Source organism: Motacilla alba, chromosome 20 (genome assembly GCF_015832195.1).
Source record: "Motacilla alba alba isolate MOTALB_02 chromosome 20, Motacilla_alba_V1.0_pri, whole genome shotgun sequence".
Taxonomy (NCBI): Eukaryota; Metazoa; Chordata; class Aves; order Passeriformes; family Motacillidae; genus Motacilla; species Motacilla alba.
In genome coordinates this window covers 1,688,282-1,705,141 of record NC_052035.1, presented here as the reverse complement: position 1 = coordinate 1,705,141, position 16,860 = coordinate 1,688,282, and the positions used below count along the sequence as shown (strand labels likewise).

The following is a 16,860-nucleotide window of genomic DNA, read 5'->3' as shown; positions in this document are numbered from 1 at the left end:
ATTAAAGAAAAACTATTAACAACAGGTGATTACAACATGCAATTATTAACAACAAATAGTTAAAAATCCAACTTAGCAGCAATTGGTTTAACCTATTAACTCTGCAACTTTTTAAAAAAATGGACAACTTTTCTACTCATAACAGTGCCCAGGCATGGCTCCTGCTGGGACAGGGACAGTGTCAGCACCTGGGGAGCACCAGGGCATGGGCCAGGGCTGTACACGGAGGGGGTGGCCCACAGGAGCCAGGGACAGCCGTGGCACACCTGGCACCGGGACAGACACAACCACAGCGCACCTGGCACCGGCACAAGGACAGGCACACTCATGGCACACCTGGAACGGACACCAAGGACGAGGGCAGCGATGCCACCCCTGGACCCGTGGCGGCCTCTCCAGGCTGTGGGGACACACGGGCCGGCTCAGCCCCAGGTGGGATCCGGGCACACGGGGACGGGTTGTGTCCCACAGGGCCGTGGCGGGGCCCGGGCTGGCGAGCGGTGCCTGGGGCGGTGCTGCCGCCACGGGCCGGTGGCTCCAGGGCCGGGGCCGGTGGCTCCAGGGCCGGGGCCGGTGCCGCTCGGCGCCTCAGCGCGGCCCGGGCAGGCCCCGCCCGCTCCCCCTCATGGCGGCGCGCCCTGGGCGCTCTCACCTCCCGGCCGCTTGGGAGCGCTGTCCCCAACAAGGGCGGCCGGCGCCGCTCTGCCCCGCGCGCGCCCCGCCGGAAGCGGAAGCGGGGGCGCCTCGTGGTTCCGGCGCAGGCGCTCGGAGCTGCTGCGGCCCGTTCCCGTTCCTGTTCCCGTTCCCGTTCCCGCTTCAGCTCCTTCCCAGCCCGGCCCCGGCCCCGCCCAGTTCCCGCTCTCGGCCCAATCTTGGTCCTGTTCTGGCTTCCTTCCCGGACGCAGCTCCGTTCCCATTCCCCTTCTCGGCCCCCTTCTTAGTCCCGTTCCCGGCTCTATTCCCGTTCCCATTTCCGGCCCCATTCCCGGTCCCGCTCGCATTCCCGTTCCTGCCATGGCGGTCCGCGCCAGCTTCGAGAACAACAACGAGCTGGGCTGCTTCGCCAAGCTCACCAACGCCTATTGCCTCGTGGCCATCGGCGGCTCCGAGAACTTCTACAGGTGAGGGGCGCCCGGCCCGGCCCGGCCCGGCCCGCGGCCCCGCGGGGCCCTGACGCAGCGCTTTCTCCTTGCAGCGTGTTCGAGGGGGAGCTCTTCGGGACCATCCCGGTGGTTCACGCCTCCATCGCCGGCTGCCGCATCATCGGCAGGATGTGTGTGGGTACGTGAGGCGGAGGGAGGCTCGGGAGGGACGGGGAAAGGTCGCGGTTCGGCCGGAGGCGCACCGGGGGCTGAGCCGTGCCGGGGAGCCCGCGGGGCAGCGCTCCTCGCCCTCGAGGGTTGTTTTAATGCCTCGAGCGTGTGAGCAGAGGGAAGCGCGATCTCAAAGGTCTTTTCCAACCTGGCTGATTCTGTGAAGGACGTAGGGAACCAGGGACTCGCCCGGAGCCGGGGTGGGGGGAGTCCCTGGCTCTCGGGGTCAGGGAAGCTTGGCTGCTTCTCGGTGCCCAGGGAGAAGGAGGCATTACCGAATGTGAAAGTCAGGGAAAAGCCTTTCACGTGTCTCTGCCTGGTGAGACCCTGTTAGTTCTGACCAGCTTGTTGCTTGTTCTTTAACCTTTCAGTCGTGCTGCCGCAGTCACAAAAACAGCAGCACTGGGCCTTTTGTAGGGCAGATGGCATCTGCACGGAGAGTTCCGTGTTAAGTGTCTCACCGAGAGCCTCGGGCCTCCTTTTGTCCTGTTGGAAGAGAGAAGGGGGTAAAGATAGTGCCATTCACCCACACTCTGTGCTTCAGCCTGGTTTTTAATTTCCTGAGGTGCTGGTTATTTTTGCATCTCCTGGGCTGGATTCTGGGCTTGGAAGAAATGCACAGAGCAAGAGCAGCTCAAGCCACGTGTGAGCAGCAGGGAAATGCTAGCACACCCTATAGTAACATTATTTTCATTCTGTTCTATTTCCTTTTGTCACGTTAGGGAACAGGCACGGGCTGCTGGTCCCGAGCAGCACGACAGACCAAGAGCTGCAGCACATCCGGAACAGCCTCCCGGACTCCGTGCGCATCCAGCGCGTGGAGGAGCGGCTGTCAGCCCTGGGCAACGTCACCACCTGCAACGACTACGTGGCTCTGGTCCACCCGGATCTGGACAGGGTACAGGGCTCTGGGACGCTTCCACATTCAGTGTGGGGCTGGGAGATGCTGCCCAGGCTGAGGCTGGAGTTGTTCCCTGCAGCGCAGCGGGGATTAATGTGCTTTGGAGAAGGGAAGGAGTGGGGGGGCCTGTGTATCATGGGGCAGGACAAGGGGAACAGCTCCTCACTGACTGAGGGCAGGGCTAGATGGGATATTGGGAAGAAATTCTTCCCTGACAGGGTGGTGAGGCCCTGGCACAGGTTGCCCAGAGAAGCTGCAAGCCCCATCCCTGGAAGTGCCCAAGGCTAAGCTGGACAGGGCTGGGAGCAACCTGGTGTGGTGGAAGGTGTCCCTGCCCATGGCAGGGGGTGGAATGAGATGACTTTAAAGGTGCTTCCAACCCAAAGCATTCTGTGAATCAGTGATTGGGTGCAGTTTGCTTTGGGTGCATAAAATTGGGTGAATTAGTGTGCATGGGTCTAATCAGGAGCGTAAGGAGGAGTGCAGTAAGAAACACAGAAGGAAGTACAAGCTACAGCTGAGTGAGCCAGAGCATGTCGTAGCTGAAAGAGACCATGGATGTGCATCATTACAGGGGTCTGAAAGAAAAATAGAAGGTTCTTGTGTGAGAGTTTAAAATAAGGGCAGAGGAAACAATGTCACTCCTATTTTATGTCTGAGAACAGGTACCTTAACAGCATTGAGAGAGATGTGTTCTGTGGCTGCAGGTCCTGACATTGTTTGCTTCCAGCTTGTGCTAAAGGTCATGAAGGAATGGGACTTAGTGGCAGGAGTGCAAAGGGAAAAATAAGGGGATGGGAGAAGGCTTTGCACTGTATGTTTTAAAAACGTGTAAAAAGTAAAGTAAGATGGCCAGAGAGAGAGAAATCAAAATAATTCACAGTAAAATCTGGAGAGGAAGGAAGTTGTTAGAGTTATGAGGAGCGTAAGACCATTTTGTCCCAATGGTTTGGGAGCAGAGGACTGGTTTGCTAAGAGTTGATACAAGTGATGTACTGCCAGCAGAGAGAGGGGATTTGGGCATTCCCCAGCAAAGGCAGGAGGTTGTGTTTATAGTGACACAGGAAGCTGGGAACATGTGGAGGGTGGAGCTTGGCTGTGTGTGTTATCGTGGCTGGGTTGCATTGGGCTGTCCAGTGTGGGAGGCTTCTAACTGAGGGCTGTGTGCAGGAATAGCTTGACTCCCCACTCCACAATACCCTTTGGCTGAAGGCTTTATCCTCCTTCCATTTGCAGGAGACAGAAGAGATCCTGGCAGATGTGCTGAAGGTGGAGGTGTTCAGACAAACAGTAGCAGACCAGGTGCTGGTTGGAAGTTACTGTGTTTTTAGTAACCAAGGAGGAATTGTGCACCCCAAGACTTCAATCGATGACCAGGATGAGCTGTCTTCTTTGCTGCAGGTTCCACTTGTGGTAAGGCATTTGTGGAGTGCTTGCTCCTCCCGTTCCCTCCCAACTCTGGTGCAATGTTTCTCCAGCTCAGGGGCTCCCAGATACTGTTTTTCTGTGAAGTGATTTTACTGGGAGGTGAGGAGAAGACTTGAACCAAGTCTTCCAGACAGTTTCTTGTCCTTCCTGAGTCTGAATAAGCTGCTCAGTGCTTTTAGCTGCCCTCTGAAATGTTGCTCTGCTGAGATTGTGCACATTGTGCAGATACAGAATGTGAGGCTGTTTGTGGTTTGGCTGAAGCCAGTGTTTGAAAATATTAAGTAAGAAACTCCAGTGCCTGCTCAGTTGGATGTGTGAATACTGTTATCTTTCCTGCTCGTTGGATTCTCTGTTGCTGAATGCCACACCAGTTTCTCACCAGAGACTAAAGGCTGTTCATTAATCATGTTATCTGACACCTTCAGAACTTTGCTGGTGACAGAGTTGCTCTCTTCAGCCGGGTGAGCTGAGCCCCCAGCAAAGAGCTGTGCCAGGGCCGTGTGAGGAGCTGTGCCAGGGCCGTGTGAGGAGCTGTGCAGGGCCGTGTGAGGAGCTGTGCCAGGGCCGTGTGAGGAGCTGTGCCAGGGCCGTGTGAGGAGCTGTGCCAGGGCCGTGTGAGGAGCTGTGCCAGCTCCGTCTCACGGCTGCTGTGTCCGGCAGGCGGGGACAGTGAACCGCGGCAGCGAGGTGATCGCAGCGGGGATGGTGGTCAACGACTGGTGCGCCTTCTGCGGGCTGGACACCACCAGCACCGAGCTCTCCGTCATCGAGAGCATCTTCAGGCTCAACGAGGCTCAGCCAAGCACCATTGCCACCAACATGAGGGATTCCCTGATTGACAGGTAGGGAGGATCCACCTCTGGGCAGAGCCCTGGTCGGAACAGGCAAGATTTTATTGTAAAAGCAGCTGGTTTCCCACTTCATATATCTGCTTTAATTATCATTTTTTCACTTCCTCTCCCCTTTTGGTGGTTACTGGCAGTAATTTCTCATTGGGTTATGGAATATGCTGTTGTAATGAGAATCCTTTTTGTGAGAACTAACATCTATTTCAGATGGCAGATTTTCTTTCCTAACTGTTCAGTGCTCAGCTATGGCATGAATGGGTTTTTTTAAAACAAATCTTATTTTAAAAGTTAAAATACCAGTGACTTTGCTTGTCATCTTGGCTTTTGATCACTGTAGTTATTCAACTGTTATTTCGAATGCTAGCTGTGACCATTTCTGGGGCCAGAAGGACTGTGGAACTTGTCAGCTGCTGCTGCCATAAACCTCTTACATTTAAAACTGCTAACTTGAATTTTTTTTTAAGCCTTGTTGTTAAAGGCTTTGTTCAAGTTACTTTTTAATGTGAGGAAGGTGTTGTTTTCCATCTGGAGTGATAATGATATGGGACCTTCCCCATTCATTAATGTAAGCAAATATTTTTCATATGCAAATGCCTTTACATTTAGGCAAAAGCATAGATGAATGTCCTGTGGGAACTGATTTTGGGCCCTGAGTTACAATCGTGAGCAGCACTGATGTGGTGCTGAAAGTGTGTTCCTGAACTTCCTGAGCATTGTAACTTGGTTGCTGAGTTCTCAGCCACAACCTGGGAATTGTTTATGGCATATGGAGTTCCTTCAGTGGAAAACCATTTAGTTATTCTTTGCCCTGTTACACTTTGGGTACAAAGTCTTGATGTCTCTGAGCATGCCAGAGCTGTAATTAAACCTGCTCTGAGCTGTAGATTATTACCTGGGCCAGGCTGAATGCGCATTTTGCCTTTGCCAGCCTGAGGTCTGATCCTGTGGCTGGCTGTTAGCAGCCACAACATCCTGCTTCCCTCTTATCATAGGTCCTTTCCTAGGAAGGGAAATTTCTTCTGGGCCTTTGTAGTGGGAAGGTGAGAGCTTACTGAAGCTGATATTTTGAAATGCCTTCTGATTCTGGCACAACTAAACCTTTTCTGTTTTGTCTTTTAGCCTGACATGAGCAGTGTTGGTTCCTACCTCCCAGAAAGCTCCTAAGGAGTGAAGTGTTGAGCTGCACTTTGGATCACAGACATCCAGACCTTCTGATGATGTTTCCTGCAGGCCTGGCCCAAAAGAAAGGCTACAAAACCAAATTTTTGTCATCTTTTGTAAACTGTTACCACAAAAACTGACAAATAACATGCATAAGATACAAATAAGGAATGTTCTCTATCCCTTTGCTCAGTTCTTTAGCTCTGCTTTCTGGTTCTGTGATGCCAACTGAGCCCCTCAAATTACCCCACAATATTTACTCTTGTGGCTCTTGGATGTTGATCACTAGAGATTATTTTGCCTTAAGTCTTGCACCAGTGTCCTGCTGCACAGAGTTTGTTTTTGGCACTACATGTGCTGCCCCCTCTTTCCACACTCCTGCTTGAGTGGTGTTTCTGCTCTAGGTACATGTAAGACCCCTTTGTATGTCCAGTACCAAAAATACAGTAATTTACTTGCCACAAAACAATTCAGAAATCATCACCTGCTCTTTTGCCCTGACTTGCAGCTGTTCCCATGGGATAGCGATTCTGAAGTGATCAGCTTGGATACAAACTGGAGTTTTTCAGCGTCAATCCAAGGGCTTTTAACAGTAACAGTGTGGGAGTCCTTGGAGCAGTGTGTGGTCTGGTGTCACCTGTGCTGCTTCTGAGGCACCTGCAGGAGAGGGCCCAAAAGGCACACTTGCCAGTGGGTTTAATTTGTCCTGCAGGAGTTCACCTCCTACAATGGGAAACTCTTAGAAATCAGCAAATCCCAATAGATTTGGACCACTTTATCTGGAGTTACCTTGGAGACAAAGGTTAAATAGCACCGTTCTGAGCAGTCAGCCAGTCAAAGGCTACAGATTTGGGACCAAGCTTCCTCATGAAGAGCTCTGCCTGTGCCAGATGAAAGCAGCTGTAGGTGCTACTTTCAGGCAGAAGATTGTAATTTCTTTCTACACACCTGTTGCTCAGTGATATCTTATTTCAGTTGCTTTCCTGCTTGCCCATTAAGGGTGCACTGAAGGCATAGAAGTGCCTCTATTTCCCATCCTGAGGGTAAGAGGAAGCTCTCACTTGTCTCTGCACAGCTGCCTTACTCTCAGCTGAGATCTCTTGGGGAATGATGACCTGTGGGCTGTATGGGCAGAGCTCTTTTCAGCCCAGGTGCTTTGGGCTTCGTAGAAAATTGAATAAATTTCCATTTCTGTTTTACTGTCTGGATGTTCAAGAAAGGCTTTGTAAGATTTGGCTGATAAAAGGTTACTCCTTAAATTTCAAAATAAAGATTGCCATGATCATCTGCGATCAGATATCAACACTTTAATGCGCACCACCTGTCTTGGCCCTGACTCCAGGTCTCCTCTCAGCCTGCCTCAGTATTTAGAGTGAGGAGCTGCTTCCCTTTGGCCACCTCACAGGGCTCAGCTCTTGGGTGGAACAATGTGATATGTGTTTTAAATGTGGGTCTGTGAGTATCCTGAGCTAGTAAGATGGACCTGTGTACAAGGAAAACAAACTATAATAAAGAATGGGTTTGGAAACATAGATCATGAGAGAGGATAAACGTGGTGTTTCAATAGCAAGTTGTGTCCCAGAAGACCTGTGAGTCCTTTAAAGAGCCCACAGGGATAGGGAGTAGGAAGAAGGTTTCTTGTACTGTTGTATTTTCAAAAGGCATTTGGGGACCTTGGGTGAGTGATCCCATGGAATGAGGGAAGTCCTCTTGTCTGGTTTAGGAAAGTCAGTGGATTAGGGCAGGGAATTTTGGCCATACTCTGCAGCTGAGTGTGAAGCACATTGTGGTTAAGAATCCAGATTTCACCCAGTAGTAGTGAACTCCCAGCAGTGCAAGAGCACGTTCCTGACTGAAGGTCCATATTGGAACAAACATGCTCTGGCTTCAGTAATGGTCAAGAAAACAAACAATGTCTGGAGCTAATTAGGAAAACAAAGCCCAAGCAGCCCAAAGCAGCATTAGCTGGAAATCCATGATGCATCTTTATCCTGAACTTTACATGTAGATTAGATGCAAGTGTTGCACAGTGGTTGCCAAGTATTTCTGCAAATAGATATTTGGGGTAATGCTCATCTGCATTAAATTTTGGGTCTCAAACTCCAAAAGAGGCTGGGGAAAGGAGGGGTAAAATTCTTGTGCCCATTGCTTGCCCTGAGACCTGCCCCGCACTGCCAGAGCTGGCAGGACCAGGGTGCTGAGGAGGAGGCTGAGTGCAGCACTGTCACAGCAAGGGTGAAATGAGAGCCCAGGTGAAGGGTTCCAGAATGGCAGGATTCCAGGTGACAGGCCCTTGGCATGACAGCCTGGGGCACAAGCACAATGCAGACCCTGCCCCTTTTCCTTGTGCTTTCCTCTCCAAGGCAGCACAGCAAGTGAGCTGATGTTGCCAACTGGTGTTCAGGGATAATCAATAAAATCAAATTGTATGTTCCCAGAGCTGGGTTTCTATGGGTTCTTGGGATTCTTAAATTGCTGAGCTGCAAAGGTGTGGGTTACATAGCCTGACTAAAGCCACCTGGCACCTTTGCCATCAGGCAGTCGAAGGCAACGTGTGAGTTCAGGTGCTGGGAAGGGCTGCAGGAATGGTCAGAGAACTTAAGGAGTGCCGGATAAATAGGTGATGCTATGAGAAGGGCTGGAATCTAGCCCTGGGGTGAATGACAGGAGGGAGAAATGAAAGTCTCATAACTGGGTTCAGTGGGAAGGTCTTGGGGTATGTAGCTGTGTGTGCTTTAATGGCCAAAAACTTGTAAGGATCCTTTATAAAAGTTTCTAAACCTCCTCACAATATGAGTGGAGATCTTAATGTTTAATGACTCATTATAAATTAGGAATAATTAATCTATTTTAGAGGAGGACCAACTTTTGTAAATGTAGTGATCATATATCTCAGCAAATGTCTAAATTTCCTGTAACAATGAGCCTGAATGGTGATGAAATTATTCAAAGTAGTCAAAATCTGGAAAAAAAATAGAATATTTAGTGCAGTATAGTGAGTGTGGCTGGCAGCTTGTCCAGGGTGTTCCAAGGTCCCTGGGCTGTCCAAATCGCTGTGCTGCAGAGCAGGATCACAGGAACACACAAGAGCCTTTTGCTTGTTGGAGGTGAATTAGCACTGCTGATCCTTGCTCCTGTGTGGGGACAATGTGTCCTGCATTTCTGGACAGGAGCTGGAATGCAGCCCCTGCCTACAGAGAGCTTTGGCTGGGCTGATGGGCAGCGAGTCCAGTGCTTCTGTAGCACAGCACAGGATCCCAGCAAAGAGCTCAGGGGTAGGAACTGTCCCTTACAACAAAAAAAACCCAACATGTTTGTGCCCAGATCCAAGTTACCCCAGGACTGCCTATGGGCTGATCTTAGCAAAACAGAGGTGATAATGAATGGGATTGTGCTGGAGGAAAGCTGCCTCCCCTCCTGCAGCCCCCTGTGGCTGCAGAGGCCTGTTCTCACCCCCTGAACACCTCCTGGAATACCTCCCCCCCGGAAACTCCCATATGTAACACCTGCCCCAGGTGCCAGGCACAGGGCAGGCAGAAAAGGCCCTGGGGTATTTCTGTGGCTCTGTGGAGCAGCAGCTGAGGCTGGGTTTTGGCAGCCCAGGGCAGCAGCTCACCTTGCAGCAGCCACCCCGGGCACAGGGCTCAGCCTCCTGCCCGCCCAGGCGCTGCACTGCCTGATCAGCTTGTTCCTTGGGCAGGCCAAAAACCTAACTTTGAGGCAAAGGGGAGAAAATACAAACAAACCCAGACACTGCTCTCCGTTGTAAATTTTTTTTAATAATTTTTTTTTTTTAATGATGGCTGTTGGAAGTTGCTCAAAGGTTTGGGCTGTCGCAGTCCCGGTGAGATGGCAGCGTACAGATGAGACCGAGGTGCCAGGTGGCCGTGGTGGCTGTGGTGTGTCCCACCACACCTCTGGTACACAGAGCAACGCGGAGTAGCGTGGGGGTGTCTGATCAGGAGCTCTGATTTCGTTTGGTCCTTCGCACTCCTTCACTCACCATGAGACGTCAGCACGTTTTGTCACTACAGTTCAAAGTTTCGCATCTACAAGCTTCTCACTTACTTTGTAATATGTTGGTAATAGTTTATGTTTAAACACAATAAACAGCTTGGCTATGGAAATCAGTTATGAAGGACAAAATACAGTTTAAGACCACATGTTAATGCAGTCCTAGTGGGCTTCACCAGACGAATCTAAGTGTCTATCCTGCTTCACCAGAGCAATATTTGAGCACTAATTAGCAATCCAGAATGCTAACGATCTCTCTGCTGCTTTGTTCCTCATTGTAATTAGGAATACTTTTAGCATGTTTGTTGTCTTTGGGAGTTTTTTTAGAGCTGACATTACAAAACTGTACTTCTTCTATACTAAGTGGACATTCTGTGCATTGCACTTCATTGCACTCAATAAAATTCAGTTATAGGCAGAGGGTTTAGGTTAATCACCTGTTCCCCATGGTGAGCGGGCAAAGCAATTCCTGTGCTGACATGGATGGCACTTCTGTACAGTGCTGGACTTCACCGTTACACTGCACTGCAAAAGGCTCTTCCACTCTTATTCAACATAGTAAAAATATCAGCATCAACATGAAAATCAAAAGTTTGTGGCTAGGGCACAATGTCCTGAACCACTCACAACTGTAAGAGGGACAAGCAGAAGCTACTGTTGTAGGAAGAGATCTGTGGAAAGTCACTAGCTGAAGGTTAAGGTATTTTTCTTGCCTTTACCTGGTTCTTATGGCTCTGTCAAACATGGTAAACTCATTCTACTGTGTGGCATGCTTCCTTTGGTCTTTGCCAAATATTTGTCTGTGAAGAAGTGGGCAAAACAAAGCCCCAAATTCTGAAGGCATACAATGTTTGTAACATCTACAGGGGGTGGATTTCGTTTTATAAACAGGTCTAATTCTTACCGAACCTTGATTATTTCAGCAAAATATAATGACAACCTCACTCCAAACAAACATTTCCATTCTCCTGAAACCCAACATACAAATTCCACAATCTAGTTACACATGCCACAGAACAACAACTCATCTTTTCCCAGCGTCTGAACGGGCAGAGTGCAGTCTGTCTATACTCATTCCCCGTATTTTGGTAACCATTGGTTCCTGGGTTCTTGCTGGCGGGAGCTTAAACCAACTTACATGACATTTAAATATTTCTTTCATGAGTGGCTCCCAAAACAAAAACCATGATTTGTTTGGGTTTTTTTTAAGACCCGATTATTTTGTCTTCAGATTGTCCCAGTCTAGGGCTTGATGTTGCCAGGTGTCTGGTTTGGTGCTTCTTGAGCTTCTGCTCCGCACTCCGGTACCTCGTTGAGTGCTCGGTGGTTCCTTGTGCACTGTGCTGAGTGGCAGCATTGATTAGTTATGAATGTACAAAACATCTGACCAGCAGGTATTGGAAAATCGTATCCAGGTAGATCCCTGGATTTTTTAATAAACTAAGAAGATTTTTTAGAATGATTCAGCATCAGAATGCCTTCTGCTTATGACACTGAAATTGTTCTTGTTCATAGATTTCATGATCTTGATTCATTTATGAGACAGCTATTAAAAAAATGGTTCTGTTGAGAGGTGGTTTAGCTACACTGGAGAATGCTGGGTTTAACAGGGAGCACTGGTGCAGGGAACTGAAGGAAGTTTCCCAGATCAGTTGAAACCTGTCTTGAAGACTCTGGTGCTGGCAGAGCGAGCCGGTGGATGGCACCGTGACTGGCAGGTGACCAAAGCAGTACAAAGGAAAGAGGCTCCACCCTGCAAGGCTGTCTGCCTGTATTTTTTCCAGTTTTCCTGCTTACTTCCATCCCAGGGTGTCCAAAATTTGTAGGTCACTGAAGTAGTTTTGTTTGGTAGGCTTTTCAATGCATTTTTTCCTCTTTTTTGTGTGTGTCCATAGTCCTCATCAGCTCAATGAGCTGAAATGGGCAGCAGGCTATGTCATACCCATTCCTGGACAGGTCTTTTGTAGTACACAACATTTTGCTGCACCTCTTTGTTTTTAAACTGGAAGATTGTGTATACCAGGACAAGGATACACAGAGACAGGATGCAGGGGATCACCACTGCGATGGCATTGACAGTGCTGGGCATGTCATTTATTGTCACCATGATATCCACGTCGTCGTGCGGGAGGCGCCGGTCCTTGCTCCGCTCAACTTCCTTCTGGTTACAGCCCATCCAGTCCTTGAGGATCGACCTGGGGTAGCCTGGCTCCACACTCAGCCTCTGGTTATCGAACTTCCAGTACTCCTTCCCTTTGTAAAAGTAGGTGTAAACTAGGAGACAAAACAGAGAGTATTTCTCACTATTTCCCGTTAGTGACCTGTGCTTGTGGGAGGACATTAAGGGAGCCCAGACAACCTGAAGATGGACACTATCTAAGCCAATAAAACACATTTATCCAGAACAGTCCCAAGCCATTGGAATATGAAGGTGGTTTTGGAGCTGGGATTTAAAGGAGAAGCTGTAACCCTGGCTAGCGTGTTCAGCATTACCCATGGAGCACCATTCCCCTTGGCCAAGACAAACTGGGAATTAAAAAAAGAAAACACTATTATCTTTAAAGGAAGGGTTCTGCAGTGAAGTGTTTTTTACTAAGGCATCTGTAAATATGTGCTCATCATTGCTAAGTGATTAACATCATCTGCAGGGTGCCAGCATGTGCCTGGGTATGACAGTGTTTGGAAGAACACCTTGTTTCTGTTCATTCAGCCTGAGAGAGTAAATGCTGAGTAAGAGGAGTCCTTTTGCCACAGAATCCTGAAGATTTGGCCAGTGTTAAAGAGCAGTGTTGTCCTGCTGCTAATAAAAGGGTGATGCTTTATGCTACATGTTGTTTGAAGCACCTCCCTCTCCCCAGATGACCCATTTTCTAATGACTCTTAAGTTATTAGAAAAAAAGAGAACAGAAGGGAGCTGTGTGAAAGTGTTGGTCTCCTGCACTGTTCCTCAGCTTAGGTGACTCTCACTGCCATCCCTCCAGCCTGCCCCAGCCCTACAGCTCTCCTCTCACACCACAGCTCCAAATTTGAGTGGCACAAGCCCCTTCTGTTGGCTCTTTCCCTAACTGGAGGAGGAAATCTTCAAATCAGAGGAATGTGTTGGAAGGAGCCTCTGGAGCTCCAAGCCCGTACTCAGAGCATAACTTCAAGGCTAACTACTAACATCAGACAGGCTGGAGCCTTTAGCAGAGAGCCAGAGCTCACTACAGGTAAATTAGGAGGAAATGTAAGTTCCAGCACCCCCAGAACCAGGGCCCAGTTGCACCAGAAAAGGTCCCATTCCCACAGATCTGGATTGTCACAATGTGGTTTAGCAGCTGAGGAGGTGTGTGGGTCGGGATGAGGGTCAGGAAGGATCTCAGACTGCTGCTGCTCACAAAGCCCAGGTGACTCCAGGGCTTCTGAGACTTGATTCCTGCATCAGAAAATACTCAAAACACCCCACATCCAAGCACCCAGCTCCCAGCACAGACCAGCTCTTCACGATCTAACAGGTGCAATGACTGCAGACACATACAGCCTTCCTTGCTGATGAAAGCCCCCTGAGGAGCCTGAGGGATTCCTCTCCACACCGTGATGGGCTTTGGGTAGCCTGGGTCCGTTGCTCTCTTGTCCTCGTTGTACCTCCAGTACCTGTCCCCTTTGAAGAAGTAGGTTTTGCCCACGGGCTCCCAGCGCAGTGCCGTGTCGATGCCCTCCCGGGGCAGGCAGCTTCCCAGCTCCACCAGGCTGTGAGGGTAGCCTGGCTCTGCTGTCACTTCCTTAAAAACCCAGTACTTATCTCCTAGAGGTGATTGGGGAACAACAACAAACAGATTGGCCTGTTAGGAGTCGGTCAATAAGAACCTAAAGCAATTGCCGTGAACCGCAGCATTTGAGGGCTTCCAGGCCTAACTGTAATCTGTGAAAAAGCTGCTCTTCCACTTCATTTTGAATCTGAAACCTTATTTCATCTGCTGCTCCTCAGCTCTTGTTTTGGGAGAACTGTTGAACAGCCCTTTCACATTTATCTTCTAATGCCAGTCATGATTTCAGACTTGTCTCATCCCCTGTCTGCCATCCTTTGCTCAGGCTGAGGTGTTGCTCAGCCCAAGCTTTTCAGACATTTCTGCTGCCTTTCTCTGAGCCTCTCAAGTTTTAGTACAGTTTAGAAAGCTGAGGTACTGGAGCTGCAGACACAAATCCAGAAGTCCAGGTGTTTTTATACCAGCCATGCTTTCCAGCCACCCCTCCTTGCTCTCAACTTGCTCTCAAGTTACTGCATCCTGTTCAGGCACTGCCACCATACAAGGAGCTAAAGTGGGCCCCAGCACAAGGGTGGCCATTTTGTCTCTTTAGGAGACAATTGTCCAGAAATGAGGTTTGGGTGTGCCCTGCACCTGGAGAGGCCTCAATGCCCTGGCAAAAAGTGTTAAAGGAGATAAGCAGGGCACTGGCACTCCCTGGGAAACAGGAGCTGTTTCTGGTTATCACATGAAAGCCAACTTCCCCTAATTGATATTAACTCTATACAGAGATGGTCCTGTCAAGGCCAGCCCACAGTGAACTGTATTTTAAGGATCAGTGGCTGCTTGAAGTGCCCCCTCAGAAAAGGGCAAGGGTGCAGTGTACCTGTTTTCACCGTTTTCATGCGATAGAAGCAGCCTGAGCTGAGGCAGGAATGGCTGGCTCATACTGAACTGTACTGTACCTTTGAAGAAAACGAATTTGCCATCAGAGCGCTCATAGGCTGCGTCGATCTTTGCAGGGAGGCCCTTCCAGAACTGCTCAATCTGCATGGGATACCCCTCCTGCACCCGGTTGTTGCGCAGACGCCAGAACCAGCGATCCTGAGGAAACCAGAAGCCTCTTGAGACTGAGTACTCTTGTCCTGCAGTCAGACCTGGCTGGGTCCAGCACCCAGCACTGCTAATCCTTGCCTAGGCCCCGCAACCATTACAGACACAAGTCCTGCTTCAGGTGACAGCTCCAACCCAGCCCAACACTGTCTCCAGTGTGGAAAGTGCTACGGGAGGAAGATGGCAGCAAAAAGGGGGAGATGTTGATTGACGGGGCTGTGAAAAAGGGTGGAAAGAAGGAGAGGGGAAAGGAGCAGGGGGGAAGCAAGTCCACAGCTGTAAGCATTGTGACCTCTCCATGTCTTGTCACTGAGGTGTCATGCTTGTCCTGGTTCAGTTGAAGCTTAGCTCTTGGAGCCCAGGAGAGCCAGACAGCCTGAACATCACCTGGTGACTGTGTGAAACACACAAGGTTTAAAGGCACAAAGGAGGTAAGAAATATCCCTTTAGACATTCTATCATTACTTAAAGCTGCGGTGGATGCTCAGGGAGGAGCATGAGCAGGACAGAACCTTTGACACTTCTCCAAGACACCATCTATCCTTAACTAGTTTCATTTCAGGAATCTTCAGCAACTGATGTAGTTTGTCCATTTAATAATCTTCAATATGTCCCTTTCTGTACTTCACACCCATTGGGCATAGGGAAAACTGCTGGTATTTTGGGAATGGGATCATGGATGTACATATTCTGTTGGTACTCTAATGGGTTATTGAGCAAAGGGCTGTAGTTTACAAGAAAGGTTGACTAAAACTCCCCAGGTAGGCTGAGTGCTCCCAGAGCCCCAGTTCCATGCATGTCACCTCTGAGACAATGAAGCCTGCTCCCAGAGAAGCTGTGGCTGCCCCATCCCTGAAAGTGTTTCAGGCCAGCTTGGACGGGGCTTGGTCTAGTGGAAGGTGTCCCTGTCCATGGCAGGGGGTGGCACAAGGTGATCTTTAAGGTCCCTCCCAACCCAACCCAACCCGCTCTAATATTCTGTGGTTACCCATGGTGCTGGTATTGCTTCCTGGCTTTACAGGTGGCTCCTCTCAGGCTTGGGGGCATCTGAATTCTCTGCCAGTGCACCCAGTTCACATTTTGGAGCACAGCATGCCTGGGCATTTTGTAAATCCCATCAGGCACTGCTTTCAAATATTACAGAACCAATCTGCTCACAGTTCCTTCCAATATTGCTCAGTCATCACCCTCAGAGGAACAGAGCTATTTTCACAGACATTTCAAATCTCATTGCCAAATACTTCTATTAACCTTTTCCAGCAATAAAATGAAGGGAAGACTCATGGGTAAGTGGGAATTCTCAGTACCTTGAAAACAAACATTTCTCCTCTAAAGAGAGCCACAGTGTTAAAGTTGCCATCACAGATGTTTGGTTTGGAGCCAGGGAGAGCTGGCCTATCACCCAGGGGAGGACTGGCAGGTCGTGGCTGTCTCTCGTGCTTTCTTTCTGAAGTGGAGTGAATTCTGCGAACAGGAAGAGTTGGTAAAGGCCTGGTTGGCTCCAGGGGCTCTATAGGAGGACCTAGAAGTGAAAAGGAATATATTTAGCAAAGTTTGTTTTTTTTTCTGTAAGCTTTAAAAGGCTCCAGGCTGGACGGACAGCACTGCCAGGGATTTACGTACTCCCGATGCAGAGCTCATTCCCTAGAAATGGGAAGCAGAACAAGATGCATCCACATGTGAAAACTATCCCAAAACAGACAAGTGATAAGAACTGCAGAAGAGCCAGAGTGTTTTTGTAGGTCTTCCCAAGGACGCGGGAGCTAAAAGGAAGGAAGAGCCACACCAGTCATGTTCCCAACTGAAATGAAAGGTGATAACCCTTGAATAGAAATGCTTAGTAGACCATAAAAAAAGGCAACAAAAAACCCTGGAAACCAAAGCAAAACCAGAAAAAAAAAATTAGAGTGTGAAAACCAGTGCTACATTGTAAGGGGAACTGCAGGGAGCACTGCATTACACAGCAGTGACCAATCTGTGCTGTCCCTGGTGAACGGCTGTGACAAGGGACCTTATATCAACTGATGACCTCCCAGCACAGCTCTCCCATTCCATCCTTCTCCAACTCAGCTCTGAGATCTGACAAGGCCAGAGAAATAAAAATACAAGTGAGCTAGACTGGAGCAGAGTTCTTAAACAGCCTCTTGCCATAGGAGGTTCTCATTACCTGTTAGTGGTAAATCTGGACCAAATCTCACTCAGAGAGTCACATTTCTTGAGGCTTCTCAGAGAAGGCCATGAGTCAAGATGGCAATAAACAGAAGGCCACTAGAGCAAGGCATTTTAGTGGGCTTGAGATATGAAGATGGTTTATTTGCAGGGATCATGGTTTCAATTTCATTCTGAGCCTGTAGGAT

At 49.3% G+C, this 16,860-nt stretch overlaps 2 protein-coding genes across 3 annotated transcripts in view; one reads left to right on the top strand and one right to left on the bottom strand.

The window, feature by feature from the left end:
* The first annotated feature begins 730 nt into the window (after nucleotides 1–730).
* On the top strand, nucleotides 731–7,182 carry EIF6 (eukaryotic translation initiation factor 6). The gene is made up of 6 exons (XM_038158749.1): nucleotides 731–1,121; nucleotides 1,196–1,281; nucleotides 2,036–2,211; nucleotides 3,451–3,627; nucleotides 4,303–4,484; nucleotides 5,610–7,182. Exons 1-6 carry the CDS (start codon nucleotides 1,015–1,017, stop codon nucleotides 5,617–5,619), a joined length of 738 nt encoding a protein of 245 aa, XP_038014677.1. The 5' UTR covers nucleotides 731–1,014; the 3' UTR covers nucleotides 5,620–7,182.
* A 2,231-nt stretch (nucleotides 7,183–9,413) lies between these two features.
* MMP24 (matrix metallopeptidase 24) overlaps nucleotides 9,414–16,860 on the bottom strand; it is a 45,114-nt gene continuing 37,667 nt past the window's right edge. For both annotated transcript variants that reach the window (XM_038158748.1, XM_038158747.1), the window contains 4 exons: nucleotides 15,811–16,025; nucleotides 14,356–14,494; nucleotides 13,183–13,449; nucleotides 9,414–11,939 (listed from right to left, as the gene is read on the bottom strand). In XM_038158748.1, coding sequence (XP_038014676.1) covers nucleotides 11,602–11,939; nucleotides 13,183–13,449; nucleotides 14,356–14,494; nucleotides 15,811–16,025 — 959 coding nt within the window. In that variant the 3' untranslated portion in view covers nucleotides 9,414–11,601. The remainder of the gene's footprint in view (nucleotides 11,940–13,182; nucleotides 13,450–14,355; nucleotides 14,495–15,810; nucleotides 16,026–16,860) is intronic.